General features: G+C 44.8%; 1 protein-coding gene across 5 annotated transcripts in view; it reads left to right on the top strand.

The window, feature by feature from the left end:
• Nucleotides 1-448: 448 nt before the first annotated feature.
• Nucleotides 449-21,162, top strand: part of LOC118374539 (rho GTPase-activating protein 33-like) — a 49,319-nt gene continuing 28,605 nt past the window's right edge. Inside the window, exons 1-4 of one of the 5 annotated variants that reach the window (XM_052489898.1) lie at nucleotides 449-1,215; nucleotides 11,196-11,264; nucleotides 16,399-16,490; nucleotides 20,458-20,542. In XM_052489898.1, coding sequence (XP_052345858.1) covers nucleotides 16,480-16,490; nucleotides 20,458-20,542 — 96 coding nt within the window. In that variant the 5' untranslated portion in view covers nucleotides 449-1,215; nucleotides 11,196-11,264; nucleotides 16,399-16,479. Of the gene's footprint in view, nucleotides 1,216-11,195; nucleotides 11,265-15,629; nucleotides 15,708-16,155; nucleotides 16,283-16,398; nucleotides 16,491-20,457; nucleotides 20,543-21,162 lie in introns of those variants that run through there. The other 4 variants (XM_052489897.1, XM_052489899.1, XM_052489895.1 and 1 more) reach the window with 4 other exon arrangements.

The raw sequence follows: 21,162 nt of genomic DNA, 5'->3' as shown, positions 1-21,162 counted from the left end.
ATACATACCTTGCTTTAAATTGTAATGGTATACAAAATAGAAGATAATGTCAGCTTTTAAGATAACTCATGTTGAATATTAATAATTATGGCCAACTACGATTTGGAGTATTCAATGTTACCATAGCCAGAGGGTAAGGCATTCTCAAGTGTGCTATACAATGGGGGAATATAGGATAACACTGTTGCGGATTTGATTTGAGACTAGGAAAGTATAGTGGAACTAAAACCTTTTACCCTCACAGTGCACCATTTCTAGGAAATAGCAATGTGTTAAAGCAGATTAGGATGTCTGTCTAGGAAAGTAATTGGATGATAAATGATTGTATCAAGTCTCACCAATTTAAATATAATTCGAGGAAAAAGACGGTGAGCTAGCTGAATTGATTTTGTTGTAACTTGAAAGCATAAAAAAGGATAGATCGCCAGTCTGCTTCTTACGGCTTTGTCTGGCCGGGGGCATCAACTGGACCTCAGCATTCACACAAAGCTGGGGAGCTCTATCGCCTCAATCTAAAAGTTTATTATTGTCTGATCATTGAATATATAAAAAAAATGGTTGATGTATCATTGTTGGCGTCGTTAAAATGTTATCTTATTTACGGTTAGCTAGAGCATTTCACGCTATCTGCGTTTCCGTAAAATACGTATATCCCTTTGAGTTTTTGGTATTGGCGGATAGACACTGCTTATCCACATTTCAACCACATATGTGTGTTGAAACGTCCCATCATTGCCTGAATTGAGGCAAAGAATGCAGTATACTGACAATGTAGGAAGGCCGACTTTGCATGAACCGAGAATTTATCTTCAGATTTCTAACTAGCAAATTATGTCGTCGATAATATGCGGACATTTGTCTACATTTTCATAAGGATCTCGCTGAAAATAAGTGTTTTTGCCAAAGCAAATAACTCGATTTCGCCACCCCCTCGTGGTCCCCGTCCCTCCTCCCAGTCCTGTCTTGGAAGGGCTAGTGACGAGTGGTTTGGTCCTTTTTCGTGTTAGATTCACATCAACTAGGAATGATGCTTCGACATTTTCTAAATGTGAGGTAAACTGTTGGCATAGTTTGCTAACGTTACGTATCAATGTAAGAAAAAGAGGGCCACTTTAACGAATGCATCAATCGAACATTAATTTAAACCAGTGAGATTGGAATTTGAAGAAGGAGACCCTCCGACCCTTTCCCCCGAACCTGGATATCGGAATGGTGGTAAGTCATTTTGTTTTTTATTTCAGGCTGCATATGTGTCCGTAGACATGAGGCAAGTGGGATTTAAAAAAAAAATGTTTAGTTTGGCCACAAAACATGTGCTAGCTAGTTTGTCGTACCATGTCTGTCATATGGCTAGTCTGTGTGGCAAACTGAAACAGAAGATGCTGTCCAGTCCGTTGTTGCCATTAGTTACAGGGACACTGCTGAACCCTGGCCTGTCACTGCTTCGCTCAAGTCATTTGACATGGTTATTGTCTTTATCTGATCAACTAACTAAACCATATAGCTAATGTAATTCAGCCAGATCCCACGTGGCTGTTCCGTTTTTTTTAGCTCATTTTAGCTAACTAACTAGTTACGTTATTTCATCTAGTGTGCTAGCTAACTCCAGTTAGCCACATCGCGCGCCCCTCCCTTGAAATGCAAGCATGAATGGCGGTGTTGTCTGTCAGCCAGACAGGGTGATTCGGTTTTACTGGGCATTCATCACTTGGCTTAATATTAGTATTTATGTGCGGTCTACAACGTGTCACCGTTTAACACAATCTAGCAAGGCTAGCTAATATTATTATGATTGCCTTGTTACTGGTTGCCAGCTCAAACAGTTCTGAAAACTGACGCGTCTTTTGTCTACTCCGGCCGCGGCTTCCATTTCATTAATTGCGCTCAAGTTAGCCACACAACAAAGAGACACTAATGTAGCTAATATGATTTTTAAGTTCGTACTAAAGAAACGAATGTTATGCTCAACACATTACAATGACTGTTTCCCATTGTCGGGCTGCAACGTTTTCAGGTAGAAGCTTGTTAATGTCCCTATCCTTCGCTTGTGGATACAATTAGTCCAATGGGAAAACAATTGATTCCAGCTAACTGCATCAGCGGGATGAAGTATCACTTCAGACCGTTTCAACGCTGTGCCGTCCGTCGTCTTGCACTTTAACATCACTTCATTGACTTCGTGTTTTCCTAAGGTACAGGCGCATTAGACCTTATGGTTAGTCATGAATGTGCTGTGCAACTTGAAATATTGTTTTTGATTGAATGGAGCGATTGGCCTGCCAACTCAATGTTGATATCTTGTCTACTCCCCTCGAGTTATGCCGCGTTGACGTGCCAGTCAGAACTAGGCAACTCTGACATTTCTGACTTCCTATATTTGACTAGCACGCGAACGTGGCATTATTCTTACATACAGCAGTGTTTTCAATAGACATTGAGGTTGTTCTAGCAGAGAATATGGTGGTTTATGGTCAGAGGACACAAATCCCTCTCTATCCATGAGTCTCCTGCTCTCAAGACTGACAATTAGTAATTTGGGTTAGGTCCCAAGACTGGCTCTTAGCCGCAGCACAGGGTATTTCTGTCATTAATGATCAGTCCGTCATTAATCTACCCAACCGCAGTGGACCCAGTATGTTACAGTTGAAACAGGCTGAACTGGTGCTTAGCTTCAGATTATGTCACCTATGTTTATTCTCAGACTGTACATTACTTTTCCCTTGGAAAACTAGGAATAGCCAGGCCTATTTTATGTTTTTGTATTCTCTAATGCCTGTTAAAACAAGGCATGTGTGTCATTACTGCTTTTTCCTTTATGGAACTAAATCTTATGGTCATCATTGTGGCTCTGTTGGATAGACTCACTGGCTTCCATGGTCTAGAGAAGCATTACTGTGTTGTCAGTCCTGAGTTTAATGCTTCGCTCAAGGCTATAGTTTAGCCTCCATCTCACAATCTCAAGAACCATTGTTTACTTTGACCTCCCTATTCTGAACCCTTTCCAGTATCCAAGAATGTTGTCATTCTGATTCCATGTCCAGCTGGTGTAGTTTACCTGCTCTCCCCAATAGTCAGTTTGAGGATTAGCTCTGCCTCCAATGTGAGCAGCAGTGGGCGATCAAGGTGTTTAATTACAAACCCAGCATCTTCATAACTCTGTCTGGCAGGAGCTGTGTGTTTCAGAGATTTAATGAGACTAAGACTGAGGTTCTGAGACTGAGACAGTGTGTGTGTCTGTGTGTGTATACCATACAGAGACTGAGACAGTGTGTGTGTATACCATACAGAGACTGAGCAACAGAGACAGAAAAATACTGTGTGTGTATGTCTTTGTTTTGGACAGACTGTTTATTTACAGCTGTTGGATGGACTCACTGGCTACATACCTCATTTATTTCCATTTAATTGTCTCATGTACGGTCACTTGCAATGTTCAGTAAGAGGAAAATCAATGCAGACTGATGGTAATGTTGTGTTAAGAGCCTTTTACGCTTGGACATTACATTTGCTGAGCAAAAGTTATTCTGCTTCCTTCGCATTGTTGGCACACTGTGTAGTCGGCTGCAGTTCAATGTGTGTGTAGTTTTTATTTACGTATTTGTAGTGAGACTATTATAAAGATTAGGCTTCCGTTGCATCACAAATTAGCCTATCCCAGCCCCAACTGAACCCAAATGCTAGTTGTTTTCAACATGCTTGATTAAATGTAAATGCTCCCCAGGGTTGCTCACTTGCCAACAGGAGAATTAAATGCTTGGCCTGTAGCTGCCAACAGCTGAATGATAGGGGGCTCTTACTGTACAGAAAGGAACTCTCTAATAATACATCCTTTTTATTTATGCATCCGGTCCCATGTTAGTTGTGTCGCTCTGGTGTGCTCTGACTAATTTAATCCTATTGAAGATTGTGCCCAGCTGTTGTCCCTTCTTGCAACCATTGATGACCTGAGGAGTTAGTGGTAAGGGAAGTGCCTCACTACACACACACCTTCCCTGTCCTCGGCACACCAGCATTATTATAACAAGTAAACATGAGAGGAATGGTTGATTTTGATCTTCGTCAGAATCAGCACTGCTGTTACGTAACCTCACATTCTATTTCACTATTCCCTTCCCCCTCTGCCACTTGGGCTGCACAAATTACATAAATATGTCCTCAATGGGCAAATAAGGTAGAAAGAGAACCTAGACAGGAAGATGGAGAGAAAGGTAGAAAACAGAGACATGTCACAGCACGGGCACGCCCACCAATAATCCTCTCCATCTCTCCCAGCTTCCTGTTTACTGTGAGGCAATCCTACTCCCTTCCTCTCTCTACCCTGAATTCTTGCTTTTCTCTCTCGCTCCAGACAGACAGACAGACAGACAGACAGACAGACAGACAGACCTACTTACCTGTGTGGATCTGCCTGTAATGGAGCATAAACACAGAATACACACACACAAATCAATGGCTGCTTACAGACTCTGTAACACTAGCTGTTCTGGCCACACCTCTGTCATTGGCCACTGGTTTGGTTCCTCACTGACAGACAATTATTTTATCACATACCGTATACTAAGAAAGGAAACAAACACAGCTGCATTAACAACAACAACATTCAGTCACAAAGCAAGCGGTTTATGTTTGAGCTAAAAATTAGAATGTGGAGAGAGGCAGGGGGGACTTGTTTAGGCAGCGCACAGCTTGTTTTCAGGGGTGACGGTCAGACAGTCCTCCTGTGTGCTCAGTACTGCTCTCTGCTCCTCTCTACTTCCCCCTGCATGTGGACTCACCGTGAGGACAGATTTTTTAGAAAGATCTAGTTTGACAACCTCAGAGCACTACTACGCCTATTGTTTGTCCTGTGTGCTTATTCTGTGGCATATTATTCAAGTAGCTCGCCAAAATGTGGTGCTGCATGTAGCCTAGTGGTTAGTGTTGGGCCAGTAACCAAAAGGTTGCTAGATCGAATCCCCAAGCTGACAAGGTAAAACTCTTGTCGTTCTGCCTCTGAACAAGGCAGTTAACCTGCTCCACGGCCGTCATTGTAAATAAGAATTTGTTCTTAACTGACTTCACTAGTTAAACAAAGTAGAGGTCGACCGATTACTCGGAATGGCCGATTTCAAGTTTCAAGTCAACAATTGGAAATAGGTATTTTTGGGCGCCGATTTGCTCATTTAAATGTTTTATTTTTTATATACCTTTATTTAACTAGGCAAGTCGGTTAAGAACACATTCTTATTTTCAATGACGGCCTAAGAACGGTGTGTTAACTGCCTTGTTCAGGGGCAGAACGACAGATTTTCACCTTGTCAGCTCGGGGGATTCAATCTTGCAACCTTACAGTTAACTAGTCCAATGCAATAACGACCTGCCTCTCTCTCTCGTTGCACTCCACAAGGAGACTGCCTGTAACGCGAATCAGTAAGCCAAGGTAAGTTGCTAGCTAGCATTAAACTTATCTTATAAAAAACAAATCATAATCACTAGATAACTACACATGGTTAATGATATTACTAGATATTATCTAGCGTGTCCCGCATTGCATATAATTTGACTGAGCATACAAGTATCTGACTGAGCGGCGGTAGGCAGAAACAGGCGCGTAAACATTCATTCAAACAGCACTTTTGTGCATTTTGCCAGCAGCTCTTCGTTGTGCGTCAAGCATTGCGCTGTTTATGACTTCAAGCCTATCAACTCCCGAGATGAGGCTGGTGTAACCGAAGTGAAATGGCTAGCTAGTTAGCGTGCGCTAATAGCGTTTCAAACGTCACTCGCTCTGAGCCTTTGAGTGGTTGTTCCCCTTGCTCTGCATGGGTAACACTGCTTCGATGGTGGCTGTTGTCGTTGTGTTACTGATTCGAGCCCAGGGAGGAGCGAGGAGAGAGACGGAAGCTATACTGTTACCCTGGCAATACTAAAGTGCCTATAAGAACATCCAATAGTCGAAGGTTAATGAAATACAAATGGTATAGAGGGGAATAGTCCTATAATTCCTATAATAACCACAACTTAAAATTTATTACCTGGGAATATTGAAGACTCATGTTAAAAGGAACCACCAGCTTTCATATGTGATGTTCTGAGCAAGGAACTGAAATGTTAGCTTAGCACATATTGCACTTTTACTTTCTTCTCCAACACTTTGTTTTTGCATTATTTAAACCAAATTGAACATGTTTCATTATTTACTTGAGGCTAAATTGATTTTATTGATGTATTATATTAAGTTAAAATAAGTGTTCCTTCAGTATTGTTGTAATTGTCATTATTACAAATAAAAGATAATAAAAAAATCGTCCTATTAATTGGTATCGGCTTTTTTTGGTCCTCCAATAATCGGTATCGGTGTTGAAAAATCATAATCGTTCGACCTCTAAAACAAAGGTTAAATAAGTAAAAGCCTAGTGTATGCTATGTTATTTACTCATAACCCCAAACAACACACAACACAGATCATCACCTCAACTAGCTGTCTGTTAGTTTTTAGTTATTAAATGAAAAGGCTTTTTTCCTACAGTGATAATGGTGAATTGAATTACCGCTAGCTAATGTTTTGCTGAGCATGTTAACATGTTGAGTATCTTTCAAGCTGCTTTCACAGCAGGCCCTTCAGAGAGGTGCTCCGTCTCATGTGAGCCATTACTATGTTATTACCAGGCACTTAACTGCTGTACCTCATGTCATGTGAATAGTAAAGGGATCTTCGATCCCTGATAGGTCGAGAGAGGTGAGCTGGAAGCTGAGATAAAGAGGCATGACTGGGGACACCTGACCCCGTTCCTAGGGCCTAAAGCCTGAACGGCTGGAGCTAGAGAGCTGTAGCTGGGCTCACAGGGCTGCCTCTCACAGCTTGGGGCCAAGGGGTGTCAGAGTCCCGCCTCAGGCTGGAGAAGGGCTGGTCTGATCTGGGCGAGGGCACTGCCTCACGCCTTGTCACCCATCATCTGCTCTAACGCCCTCAGAGGAGAAGCCAGCCACACCCAACGCGTGCGCACACACTACTCACCCTGGAAGTGGAAAAATACTCTTTAATGGGTGCTTAACATTAGATCTCTGTGCTAATACTGTGTACAATCATATATGGTTTATTTACTGTACATTAACCTGTATACAAACCTACGACTTTCATCCCTTCCCCCTCTCACTACTCCTCTCTCTCTGTCTGTTTTGGCCTGGAGGCTGGAATGTGTGCAATGCCAATATCTGTTTGCCTCATGGATCACCCTTCTATCCTTGACTTACAGTCAGTGCCTATAAACCGGTTTTGCATTATGATTCATATCCTGGTTGTCCAAGCCCTTATACAGCAGCTTGAAGAGACACTGACTAAACAGACAGCATGCCTACCTATGCAGTACAGACACAAAGTCACTATCTTGGAGTGCAGCCCTCTGTCCGTCCATATACTCAGCCACTAGACATGCTAGCTCCTATAGTTTAAAATCTTTCATGTTGCCTGGACATCCTCCACACACTGCTGAAGCATGTCTTCAGAACCCCTTCCCTCCCTTTTACCATGGCTGGGACCTTGTTTCCCCCACCAGACCTCCACATATGGATCATTTGTTTTCTGTTAGTGTTTTCATTCAGTCATTCTCTCTTTCCTTTATGGTTTTTCTCTCTCTCCGCTGCAGTCAGATGCTCTGGATGCCAGCTGCCTGCCCCTATAGAAACATCTGTTCTGAAGCCATGCCCACATTGTTCCGTACCAACACAAACGGCCCCCTCGTCCACTGTCCCTCATGTCTTGCTACACACAGCCACACACACCACACACTTGCTCACAACAGTCAGTCTTCTGATGAATTCACCCTCTTTCTTTCCTCCCCTTCTTTCTTCACCCACATCTCTTTTTTACTACTTTTTAGTCTCTTCTCCCACTCTTGTGTCTCTGTATCTCACGTGGCTGCAGCTGGAATGAGGGCAGTGTTTGGTGTTTAGTATGCTGCCGGTGGCTCTGTGTCTTTCCTGTCGCGTGGAAGTAAGAGGACGGGGCTTCCAGAGAGCCTCTTTTTGGGTAACGTGGGGGGTGACAGGGGGACTGTAAGAGGACTGTCTGTTTCCCAGGGACCCTCTTCTGGAATGTCAGTGATAGAGCCCACCTTGCTCCTTTCTTACTCTACCCTGACCCTCCCCAGCCTTCCATCTCAGCTAGCATTCCCTATGGCTTCCCATGTCAACTTCCCATGGGAAGGCCAAGGCCTGTTTTGTTCTATGAAAGGTCAGAGGGCAGTGGTGGGGGGGGGGCAGGGGCAAACGGAGCTCATGCATTAGAAACACACTCCCAGTACAGTTGTATTGAGGCTGAGAGACAGAGGAAGCACCCCTCTGGTACACCTCTACAGTGTTAGTGATGGCATACTACATCAATAACCAAGGGGCCTAATGTTGCGTGAAAGTAATCATGTGCAGTCTAGTGTTATTGTGACTATCTAGCTATACCTCACTGAGTGTGTTTACATGTGCCATTGGGCTGTCAACCTGCTGAATGACTTGACCCCTGGCCTCTCGTGTCTGGATCCAGGCTGAAGCTTCTCCCCCATGTCCAGTCCCCAAGCTCCTGTCACCGTAGTAGCCCCTGGATTTGAACAACAGTCCCTGTCTGTCTCCATCAACCCCTTCCCCCACGTGTGCAGTGTGTCCGGCGTGACAGATCAACACTTGTAGCCACGACTGTACTTGGCCCACACTGGCCCATTCACGTCACATTAGCCCAGCCGCGACCACTTGCAGATGATGACAATAACGAAAAGAGCAGATTTGTGATGCCCATCCTCCTCACCCCGCCTCCCCTGAATTCTCTCAAGACCCGTCTCCCAACATTACTCACTTATTCAGTCCTCGGAGAAAGAGGGGCTGACACTTCTATTACACTGGGTTGCTACGAAAGAGAGGAGGAGGGAGAGTGAGCATGAAAGGACACTCTTTGAATCTTTTCTTCCCCCTGGAGAAGGAAGGAAGGAAAGAAGGGTGGAAAAGTGTGGGGGATACTCATTGTCCTCTTTCATACAGAAAGTGAGTGAAATGGAGGAGGAGTGAGAGAAGCAGGGCATGGGGAGGTAGCAGGGGGAGTTCTAGACAACGAGCAAAACTGTTGGAGCAGTTGGGTTACGCAAACAGACATTCAACTTTTGGGCTGTAGTATTCTCTGTTTGCAAGGTTGTCACTCAGAAGACAGAAGAAGAAGTAAAGTCTTCCTCTTATCTATGTTTGATGGCACATGCAGCCAGGCTTCCTCTTCTGGGTTTTTCCATTATCATCATCCCATTCAACCCAAGCCAGACCCAAGCCAAGCCAGACCCGCCCAACCAACCCAAGCCGGACCCAAGCCAGACCCAGCCAACCAACCCAAGCCAGCGTTGTGCTGTGACCTGAAGAGGACAGACCCAAGACTTCTTGACTGTGAAGACAGTGATGCTTGGAGTGGGGGGGGTTACTGACTGTGGGAGAAAGGGGACAATAACAAATGGCTCTTCTTCTGCTTGACTGACCCTATATCCTATTGTCTTCTTTTGGGGTCAAGATCCAGGACACCTGCTGAGCCTCAGAGAGCAGAGAGGCAGAGACAAAACAATCATCGTAATAATAGCCAGCCAGGGATTTAGTTATGAGAGATTTGTCAGGATTCATTTACGCAGAGTGGTTTTGAGCTTGTTGTTTTTTAGTCGTCATATGTGTGTTAAATCTGTGTGAGACCCACTTCACTCAATACACCTACAGGCATGAGAGAGTTGCTGGCCACTGTCGCTACACCAACTTCTGTGTCAAGTCCAGCGTTAGTAGAGGAATGAGAGGAACACACACTCATGGTGCTCACTCATCCCTGCACACACACCGTCCAGTTCACCCCACACAGAGTCAAGCACATTTGATCCTGCTTAAATCCTCTCAATCGCACAAAGATATAAGTAGTTGAATCGGGCTCTCACCATTCTTTTTCTTTCCCTGTGAGAGGGACACACACACACACTCTAGTATGCACATCCACACACTCTCTTATCCTACTCTGACATCCTGTCCACCCAAATCTTATCCATGCAGTCCTTTATAAGTGCAAGCAAGCACACAATCTCCCTCTCACGGCCTGACATGCAAAAACACGCTGCGTTACCATAGCGATGCTGCCCACATGATGGAAGATCTCGGCAACTGTTGGTAAGGCTCTGGCTGACTACAAAGCATGGAGCCTCACTCCCACATCACAAACACCAACGTCTGACTGCACAGACCAACTTGCTGCCCACTGACTCTAGTCAACATTTTAAACACATTCAATGCCTGAGACTTAGTAAGGTTCATGGAACAGCCTCATAGGGTAGAGTAATCCTAGCCGAACTCCCTACATTCACTCAGCCTAACCCCCCCACACACCACATAGCCACACCAAATATTTTATACACACACTGACTTAGGCCTACTAAAGAAGGAACAAAACGGTCACATTTAAACCATTTCCTTAGTGTGTTGACCCCTGTGTGTGACCCATCTCTGTCTGCTCCTCTCCCACCTCCAACTAACTCCAGTCAACTCCCCTCAGACAGACAGACAGTGTGACAACACTTCACTCTGCTGTAATACTGGGAAGCCCAAGCACAATGATGCTGTCCGTGTTGACAACCTGACAGGTTAGACTGTTAGAAATGGTATGCGACTGACTTATCGAAATACCAAGGGTTGTTGTCAACAAAGAGGAGTATTCAAAACCAGCATAGGCATTTGAGATACATTTTTCTCTGTGGGTTATGGGTTAGATGGCACTATTATAGGGATGGTTCTGTATGGGAATCAAGTGATCTTTTAATTGTGTCAGAGTGGAGAAGGCTTTCAGAGCAGTGGTGTTGATGCATGGCCTTGTTACATTAGATTAAGGGCTGGTTGGTTAGGATTTGGCTCTTTATGATGGAGCGTGAACAGTCAGCCAAGTCCTCTCGCTCCAGCTCTCAACACAGGCCACTTGGTGTTACAGCAAAGCTTAATAACATTCTGGATTAAATCCTCAATGTTAAAAAAAATACTACATTTTACCCTCAAACAATTAGGCTAAACAAAAGTCTGACTTTCTCTCCTGAATCAACTGTGTACTTAATCAAATCCCTCAAGGAAGCAGTCTAGAGTGTATTGTCTCTTGTCTACACACAATAAGCCTCTTGTATGAAGGGACGGAAATTAAATGTGCTTCCTTCGTTTTCTTTTTCTATGTGAAGTGTCGTGACCCCAGTGGGTTGGGAAATGCACCATGTTCATACGTGCTATGAGCCGGACAGTCATGTCTGGTAAGTCTCCGTCTACCCAAAGTGTGTGTGTGTGTGTGTGTGTGTGTGTGTGTGTGTGTGTGTGTGTGTGTGAATGTACATGCGGTCAACAATTATTCCAAGTATTGTCAACCACTATGTCATCAGCACAATAGTGTCTGTGTGTGTGCCTTTACCCAGTGTGGTGTGAGTGATCTGCTATTCTGGTAGATATTCTATGCATGCTTGTTTTGTCTTATTTCCCTGAATGTCTCCATGGTGGACATGTCTCTCTGTGGCACTGGTTTCCCACTGTTCTGTGGCACTGGTTTCCCACTGTTCTGTGGCACTGGTTTCCCACTGTTCTGTGGCACTGGTTTCCCACTGTTCTGTGGCACTGGTTTCCCACTGTTCTGTGGCACTGGTTTCCCACTGTTCTGTTGCACTGGTTTCCCACTGTTCTGTGGCACTGGTTTCCCACTGTTCTGTGGCACTGGTTTCCCACTGTTCTCTGGCACTGGTTTCCCACTGTTCTCTGGCACTGGTTTCCCACTGTTCTCTGGCACTGGTTTCCCACTGTTCTCTGGCACTGTTCATTATGGCACATTGTTATGGACCTAACACTACCCGGCAATGGAGGACTTTGTACCAGTGTTGGGGAAGCTCCTCTGTTAATATTGATTACCAAGCTACCAATTACTTCACACTGGAAGAAGTTAAACTACACCAAATTCATTTGAAAAACTAGTTCACTAGATCCAAACTACTTCTAGATCAATTCTATCTAAATCTGAAATGTCATATACTACAAATTGTTAAAACAGACCACTCTGCTGTAAGATAACAGAATGTGCATATTAAACACAAAAACGGTGTTTCAAATGAGAATTCGGGGGAAGGGCTGATGCTAAAAAAGAAAGGAAATTCTTGTTTACTTCAGCCATATCATCTTTTCTATTTGCGAGAACAGTAGTGTGTAGTTCCAGTAGTTAGCTACAACGCTACATGGCAAAGAAAGTAATTAACTAAGTACTAAAACACTACCAAGATTGGAATTTAGTTCAACTACCACCAACTTCAAAATGTAGTTAAGTTACTTGTTGAACTACATGTAGTTCACTACTCCCCCAACACTGCTTGGTACTGGGTAGACACTGGGTACCCTGCTTGGTACTGGGTAGACACTGGGTACCCTGCTTGGTACTGGGTAGACACTGGGTACCCTGCTTGGTACTGGGTAGACACTGGGTACCCTGCTTGGTACTGGGTAGACACTGGGTACCCTGCTTGGTACTGGGTAGACACTGGGTACCCTGCTTGGTACTGGGTAGACACTGGGTACCCTGCTTGGTACTGGGTAGACACTGGGTACCCTGCTTGGTACTGGTAGACACTGGGTACCCTGCTTGGTACTGGGTAGACACTGGGTACCCTGCTTGGTACTGGGTAGACACTGGGTACCCTGCTTGGTACTGGGTAGACACTGGGTACCCTGCTTGGTACTGGGTAGACACTGGGTACCCTGCTTGGTACTGGGTAGACACTGGGTACCCTGCTTGGTACTGGGTAGACACTGGGTACCCTGCTTGGTACTGGGTAGACACTGGGTACCCTGCTTGGTACTGGGTAGACACTGGGTACCCTGCTTGGTACTGGGTAGACACTGGGTACCCTGCTTGGTACTGGGTAGACACTGGGTACCCTGCTTGGTACTGGGTAGACACTGGGTACCCTGCTTGGTACTGGGTAGAGCTGGTGCTGAACAACTGCAGCCGCTCTTCCCAAACAGGCTTTGAATTCCTTTTTTCCTGGTCCCTAAAGAGGCTGGAATACCAGGCATGCATTACATGGACTGTTGGATCAGGGCACAAACATTCAAACTATGTGGGTGAGATCTGATGACAGCGGCCTTACTGAGAGAACCAGGGCTTATCATTTAAAGATGTCTAAACTGAGAGGGGGTTTATATAGCATGCTGGATCCTCTAGACTCAACAGAACACGGTTTCTAGGTCAGCCTACTATACAGTTTTTCTCTGTACCACCAAGACTCCCTCCTCTTGGTCTTGTCGAAGCATTAAACGTGACACCTTTTTATAGCCCCCTTATGTGGTTTTGCTATGATGTGGAGGTTGTGTTGCCCTGTATAACTGCCAGTTGTCGCTGGATAGATTAGGAAGGAAACCAAGCGTTTATATAAAGCGCCCGTCAGTCCGTCTCCTGCCCCTCTCACAGAACAGCTGAGAAGCCTGAGCTATGGCAATTGCCCAGGGTTCAGATCGCTGTGTGTGTTCACACTGTGAAATGTTCAACATTCAAGTATGTGTCTGTGCACACGCGCGCAGACGTAACCGCTAGGTCCACTTACCTGTCCCTCTGAACAGAATGCACTGAGAGGGGACAGGGGTGATGGTGATGGCTGGGCGGAAGTAACCATGGGAGACCGATGGTGACAGACGGATAGATAGAGGAGATGCATAGCACTGGAGATGGACTACACCAACATCTAAAAAGAACCCCCGCTCCCCTTGAAAGGGTTGGGAAGGGTCTCTCAATATGTTCAAGAAGAGGAGGATGCGGAAGGTAGAGAACAGGAGAAGTGGAGAGAAAGAGGGATGCTGTGGAATCAATGAGGGGGTGTGAGTGAGTGACTGCAGGGTTTATTACCCTGCCTGAATACCATTAGGTTTCTCATGTTTTTGGTTTTGGTCTGAAGAAGACCTGTCTGCGTTGTTGCTGTACAACAATATCTACTAGAGCCTAGTCTCTTAGGATTAACGGCTGGTATTGTCCCTGACAGTTGTGTGTGGATACTGCCCTGCTCTGACCGCCTGCCTGTGTCTCTGACCGTCTAGCTAACTGTTGTTTGGGAGCGGTGGCTTCCATGTCAGATCCAGTTTCAGGTGCCTGTTGTTCCATACTGGCTGCCCGTGAAACTCTAGCCTGGTGTAGAGTGAAGAGGGAGTTGCTTGAAGAGCAACGACATGACGTGGTTCTCTACGTGGTCCGCTAATGACCTTTGGCATCCATTAATGTACCAGTCGGGTGGTGTACTAAGGTTTTACAATGTTGGAGATGGAATGAATGCATGTTGCAGACAGTCAGTGCAGACTGGATACAGGCCAGGGTTCTTGTCTATAAATACCTCATCCCCTGCTTTGTAATGATGGACTCTCAGCTCGTTGAGTTTCTCTGCTGTTGCCACGTTGTCAGCCTCGACTCAGTCCCTCTAAGGGGCCGGGCTGTACTGAGGGCTGAAAAGACACATCTTGGTGTGTGATACACTCAATGCTGGAGTGATGCAGCTCTGATGTATTCTGATGAAGCCTAGCTGTGCCCAGTTTAGCCCCAGTGCTTTCAGCCTCTAAGGGCCCCGCTGAGCGTGTACACACACACACACACACACACACACCAGGTGGAGGCAGGTTTGTCCAGGCTTACTGTTAACAGTCAATTTACCACAGCAAGCCTATGCCAGCTGCTCGCTCGTCCACTCTCCCACTCACTGACCCAGGAATGGTGAGGGTGTCAGTTGTCCCTAAGCGATTGACCAGGACCAGTTTGTGTGGGTAAGGTCCGTCCCAGGAGTAATATTACTGATCCTAGGCCAATGCTCTGAGGAGTAATGTTTTTCCCTGGATATGCAGTACTCTATCAACCTCTGCATCCTCTGCTGAGGAATAACCTGTGAACAGACGCGCTGTCCCCAATCACAAGTGAATCACAACTGGGAATGTTTTAAAAGCCCAGGTCTTTTCATTGCTGTATCCTTTAAAGGTGTTTCAGGAGCCCATGAAAGGCCGAGTAGTGGAGAATCTGATCTTCAACCTGGCTTGCACTTTTCCAAACTGTATCCAGCCTGTTATTGTCACTGCTGTTGGCATGTGAGAGTGAGACATTGTAATACAGGCCAACTCTCTGAGAAAGCGGTAGATTATCCTACACTTGTTCAGGTGGGGTTTTGATATTTGATCCCATTTTTTATTTGAAGGAGAATCGGGAATCACTCATCCACATACTTTTAGCCAAACTTCCATCGCTTCCTCCCCCCATCTGGGCAAAACCATTTCTCACTGTCTTTCTTGTGAATGGAGATGGTTGTCACCAATTCATCTCTTGGAGGTGACAACCCTGTGTATATTACAACCCTTAGTCTATTTGGGACATATTTTCCTGACATCAGACAAATGACCTCAGTTAGCCTCTACCAAAGGTGTGTGTGTGTGTGTGTGTGTGTGTGTGTGTGTGTGTGTGTGTGTGTGTGTGTGTGTGTGTGTGTGTGTGTGTGTGTGTGTGTGTGTGTGTGTGTGTGTGTGTGTGTGTGTGTGTGTGTGTGTGTGTGCGCACACAGTGAGTGATTGATGTTCATTCCCTCTGGTGGTTGACAGCTCATCTGTGCTGCTACCTGTTTGTGTGGGTGTGTTGGTTTGCATTCATCAGCTGGATAATATGGAAAGGAGGTGAATATTGACATTGCGGGAGAGAGGTAAGAATGAAAAGATGGACATATTTGTCTTTCTTTCATTTGTGATGATGATTACATGGCTGTATGCTGATTTAGAGATGAGTGAAGGTAAACCTAAAGCCAGAGGGAGAGGAGGGGTGTGTGTCTGGCTTGCCGTAGGGCCTGTGAAGGTGTGAACCGTGTGATGGTTAGAGCTGTGTTTCCACCTGCTGTTGAGTCAATGCAGATCCTGACAGGAAGGACTGGATACGCTCAGGGGGACAGGGATTTACTAACTAACAGCTTATATATGCTACACAATTAGAAGTAGAATCAGACACAGATACCACTACTACAGTTTACTCTGTCCTCTGCAGTGGTGTTAGTTGTGCTGTGTTTGTAAGTATCTTCTGCATGTTATGTACTGTAGTCAGGAGTGGCATCGTGGGGCTGAGGAAGTTGCTTTGACAGAGTCAAATCACCGTCAAGAAGGAAGAGCCATGCTGTATACAGATTTTGTAGATGGTGTAGCCTATAAACCATACTTAGTTACTACAGTCAATCTAGATATATCTGATGTCTTCTTGAGATTCGTGTCCTCCCTATCTCCCTTTGAGGTACAGTCTTGACCACCACCCCTGGAGAGAGACAGACACCATGTAACGTGGCCTGTTGACTGTCGTGTTTTACTAACTATGTGTCTTTTTCCTCTTTCCAAATCTACCTCCCAAAGGCTTGGAGCACCGATAATCTGGACACTTCCGGGGAGCCTACTACCCGCTCCGTGGGCACCACTGCCAACTTGAAGGGGAAGATGAGCAAGAGGTGATACTGCCACTAAGACTGGCACACTGCCCTCCAGGTCTTAATCATTTCACTGAGGGTCAATTGGAACAGTTAAAGATAATTTTAAAGCGGGTGGAACAAGTACACTGCTGACCTGCACAAGGGAAATGTGACTGCAGTGTAGTTACAGGACGCAGTAGTGGTGTGAAATGTGACTGCAGTGTAGTTGCAGAAGTGATGTGAAATGTGACTGCAGTGTAGTTACAGGATGCAGTAGTGGTGTGAAATGTGACTGCAGTGTAGTTACAGGACGCAGTAGTGGTGTGAAATGTGACTGCAGTGTAGTTACAGGACGCAGTAGTGGTGTGAAATGTGACTGCAGTGTAGTTACAGGACTCAGTAGTGGTGTGAAATGTGACTGCAGTGTAGTTACAGGACGCAGTAGTGGTGTGAAATGTGACTGCAGTGTAGTTACAGGACGCAGAAGTGGTGTGAAATGTGACTGCAGTGTAGTTTCCAGGATGCAGAAGTGGTGTGAAATGTGACTGCAGTGTAGTTACAGGACGTAGAAGTGGTGTGAAATGTGACTGCAGTGTAGTTGCAGAAGTGATGTGAAATGTGACTGCAGTGTAGTTACAGGATGCAGTAGTGGTGTGAAATGTGACTGCAGTGTAGTTACAGGACGCAGTAGTGGTGTGAAATGTGACTGCAGTGTAGTTACAGGACTCAGTAGTGGTGTGAAATGTGACTGCAGTGTAGTTACAGGACGCAGTAGTGGTGTGAAATGTGACTGCAGTGTAGTTACAGGACGCAGAAGTGGTGTGAAATGTGACTGCAGTGTAGTTTCCAGGATGCAGAAGTGGTGTGAAATGTGACTGCAGTGTAGTTACAGGACGTAGAAGTGGTGTGAAATGTGACTGCAGTGTAGTTACAGGACGCAGAAGTGGTGTGAAATGTAAAACCTGAGGCACCGATGGAACTTTGGTGCCAGACAAGGGATGCCAAGCATAGACTGAGAGGAAGGGTGTATATTATATAGACTGTAGTATTTCAGGTCCGCTATACTTTGTAGCTGTGCTCTGTGATGAATGCCCTTGTATGGACATCCCTGTCAGGTCTTAAACCACTTCTGTAGAGACACGGGACAGAGAGAAGTTTAAAAGCATACAGAGAACCTCAGAACTCCCCTTACGGCCCACGCAGTGCTGTGAAACAGGAAGGTCCCCAGTTTCATTTCCCCCTGGCTGCTGTGAGGTTATGTGGTAGTTGACAGTGGGAGGTTGATGTAATGTGAAGCTTAGAGGAGATGAGGGATGTCACTGATCAAGTTTGGCCCTGGTCACCGTATTGCCACTAAATAACTGCAGGTTAGCATAAAACCTAACCTTAACCACACCGCTAAACCTAATGTCTAACCCTAACCTTAAATTTAAGACCAAAAACACGTTTTTGTTTTCATACATTTTTACAATATAGCCAATTTTGACTTTGCAGCTGGCCCATCTAGCAGAAATCGCTCATATCTGCCTGCAGGGCAAGATTCATGACAATAAACGTTGAGCTGCAAAAATCACCATGCCATGGAACTGCCGCAGTCAGTGTGTGCATTTAGGAGTAGGGACATGCAAAGCAGTCTGCCCAGTGTGGTTTCTGTTCATACGAGAACCAATGTCACTGTCAAGCTCCCATAGCTACAGTTTTGTTTGTCCTGGCTACAGTTTATCCCATAGCTACAGTTTTGTTTGTCCTGGCTACAGTTTGTCCCATAGCTACAGTTTTGTTTGTCCTGGCTACAGTTTGTCTCATAGCTACAGTTTTTTGTTTGTCCTAGCTACAGTTTGTCTCATAGCTACAGTTTTTTGTTTGTCCTAGCTACAGTTTGTCCCATAGCTACAGTTTTTTGTTTGTCCTGGCTACAGTTTGTCCCATAGCTACAGTTTTTTTTGTTTGTCCTGGCTACAGTTTGTCCCATAGCTACAGTTTTGTTTGTCCTGGCTACAGTTTATCCCATAGCTACAGTTTTGTTTGTCCTGGCTACAGTTTGTCCCATAGCTACAGTTTTGTTTGTCCTGGCTACAGTTTATCCCATAGCTACAGTTTTGTTTGTCCTGGCTACAGTTTATCCCATAGCTACAGTTTTGTTTGTCCTAGCTACAGTTTATCCCATAGCTACAGTTTTTTGTTTGTCCTGGCTACAGTTTGTCCCATAGCTACAGTTTTTTGTTTGTCCTGGCTACAGTTTGTCCCATAGCTACAGTTTTTTGTTTGTCCTGGCTACAGTTTGTCCCATAGCTACAGTTTTTTGTTTGTCCTGGCTACAGTTTGTCCCATAGCTACAGTTTTGTTTGTCCTGGCTACAGTTTGTCTCATATCTACAGTTTTTTGTTTGTCCTAGCTACAGTTTGTCCCATAGCTACAGTTTTTTGTTTGTCCTGGCTACAGTTTGTCCCATAGCTACAGTTTTGTTTGTCCTGGCTACAGTTTGTCTCATAGCTACAGTTTTTTGTTTGTCCTGGCTACAGTTTGTCCCATAGCTACAGTTTTGTTTGTCCTAGCTACAGTTTGTCCCATAGCTACAGTTTTTTTTTTTGTCCTGGCTACAGTTTGTCCCATAGCTACAGTTTTTTTTGTTTGTCCTGGCTACAGTTTGTCCCATAGCTACAGTTTTGTTTGTCCTGGCTACAGTTTATCCCATAGCTACAGTTTTGTTTGTCCTGGCTACAGTTTGTCCCATAGCTACAGTTTTGTTTGTCCTGGCTACAGTTTATCCCATAGCTACAGTTTTGTTTGTCCTGGCTACAGTTTATCCCATAGCTACAGTTTTGTTTGTCCTAGCTACAGTTTATCCCATAGCTACAGTTTTTTGTTTGTCCTGGCTACAGTTTGTCCCATAGCTACAGTTTTTTGTTTGTCCTGGCTACAGTTTGTCCCATAGCTACAGTTTTTTGTTTGTCCTGGCTACAGTTTGTCCCATAGCTACAGTTTTTTGTTTGTCCTGGCTACAGTTTGTCCCATAGCTACAGTTTTTTGTTTGTCCTGGCTACAGTTTGTCCCATAGCTACAGTTTTGTTTGTCCTGGCTACAGTTTGTCTCATATCTACAGTTTTTTGTTTGTCCTAGCTACAGTTTGTCCCATAGCTACAGTTTTTTGTTTGTCCTGGCTACAGTTTGTCCCATAGCTACAGTTTTGTTTGTCCTGGCTACAGTTTGTCTCATAGCTACAGTTTTTTGTTTGTCCTGGCTACAGTTTGTCCCATAGCTACAGTTTTGTTTGTCCTGGCTACAGTTTGTCCCATAGCTACAGTTTTTTTTGTTTGTCCTGGCTACAGTTTGTCCCATGGCTACAGTTTTTTTTGTTTGTCCTGGCTACAGTTTATCCCATAGCTACAGTTTTGTTTGTCCTGGCTACAGTTTGTCCCATAGCTACAGTTTTGTTTGTCCTGGCTACAGTTTGTCCCATAGCTACAGTTTTGTTTGTCCTAGCTACAGTTTATCCCATAGCTACAGTTTTGTTTGTCCTGGCTACAGTTTATCCCATAGCAACAGTTTTGTTTGTCCTAGCTACAGTTTATCCCATAGCTACAGTTTTTTGTTTGTCCTGGCTACAGTTTGTCCCATAGCTACAGTTTTTTGTTTGTCCTGGCTACAGTTTGTCCCATAGCTACAGTTTTTTGTTTGTCCTGGCTACAGTTTATCCCATAGCTACAGTTTTGTTTGTCCTGGCTACAGTTTATCCCATAGCTACAGTTTTGTTTGTCCTGGCTACAGTTTGTCCCATAGCTACAGTTTTGTTTGTCCTGGAGCTTCTTCTAACCTAAGTTTAGGTCTACTAATTCACCCAAACATAGACAGACTGTATACAGGGCTTCTACTGCTGCATTAACGTTAGATCAGTTGTCTGCTGCTGTTCAAGACAAATACAATCTCTGTATTGTGACTCTCACTCTGTGACTGTATAATGCTGTTATTTAATCTAATCTGACTGCTGTGTGTGTTTCTATCTCAGGCTGTCTGTTGTGAAAGGTCACTTCCCTAAGCTCGTTGACTGTGCCCACTTCCACTATGACAATGTGGAGTTTGGCTCCATCGAGGTAGGTTTTGACACGAGACTGTGCGTGCGGGCTAAAATGCCCATTTTAGAAATGTAAACTACAAAAATGTCTGGCTGACTGTAAATGAAGTGTGTTTTAGCTATGTCTATTACTAACGTTTTAGGTCCTTTTGGATGTTCCAGTGGCCTGCATTAGAACCCCAGCCTCATGTTGTAATGTTACTGTAGTGATGACAACCCCAGTCTCATGTTGTAATGTTACTGTAGTGATGACAACCCCAGCCTCATGCTGTAATGTTATTGTAGTGATGACAACCCCAGCCTCATGCTGTAATGTTATTGTAGTGATGACAACCCCAGCCTCATGCTGTAATGTTATTGTAGTGATGACAACCCCAGCCTCATGCTGTAATGTTACTGTCGTGACGACAACCCCAGCCTCATGTTGTAATGTTACTGTAGTGATGACAACCCCAGCCTCATGTTGTAATGTTACTGTAGTGATGACAACCCCAGCCTCATGTTGTAATGTTACTGTAGTGATGACAACCCCAGCCTCATGCTGTAATGTTATTGTAGTGATGACAACCCCAGCCTCATGCTGTAATGTTACTGTCGTGACGACAACCCCAGCCTCATGTTGTAATGTTACTGTAGTGA

Source organism: Oncorhynchus keta, chromosome 31 (genome assembly GCF_023373465.1).
Source record: "Oncorhynchus keta strain PuntledgeMale-10-30-2019 chromosome 31, Oket_V2, whole genome shotgun sequence".
NCBI classification, from domain to species: Eukaryota; Metazoa; Chordata; class Actinopteri; order Salmoniformes; family Salmonidae; genus Oncorhynchus; species Oncorhynchus keta.
Note: the sequence above shows the minus strand (reverse complement) of the source record. Positions and strands in the feature narration are given on the sequence as shown.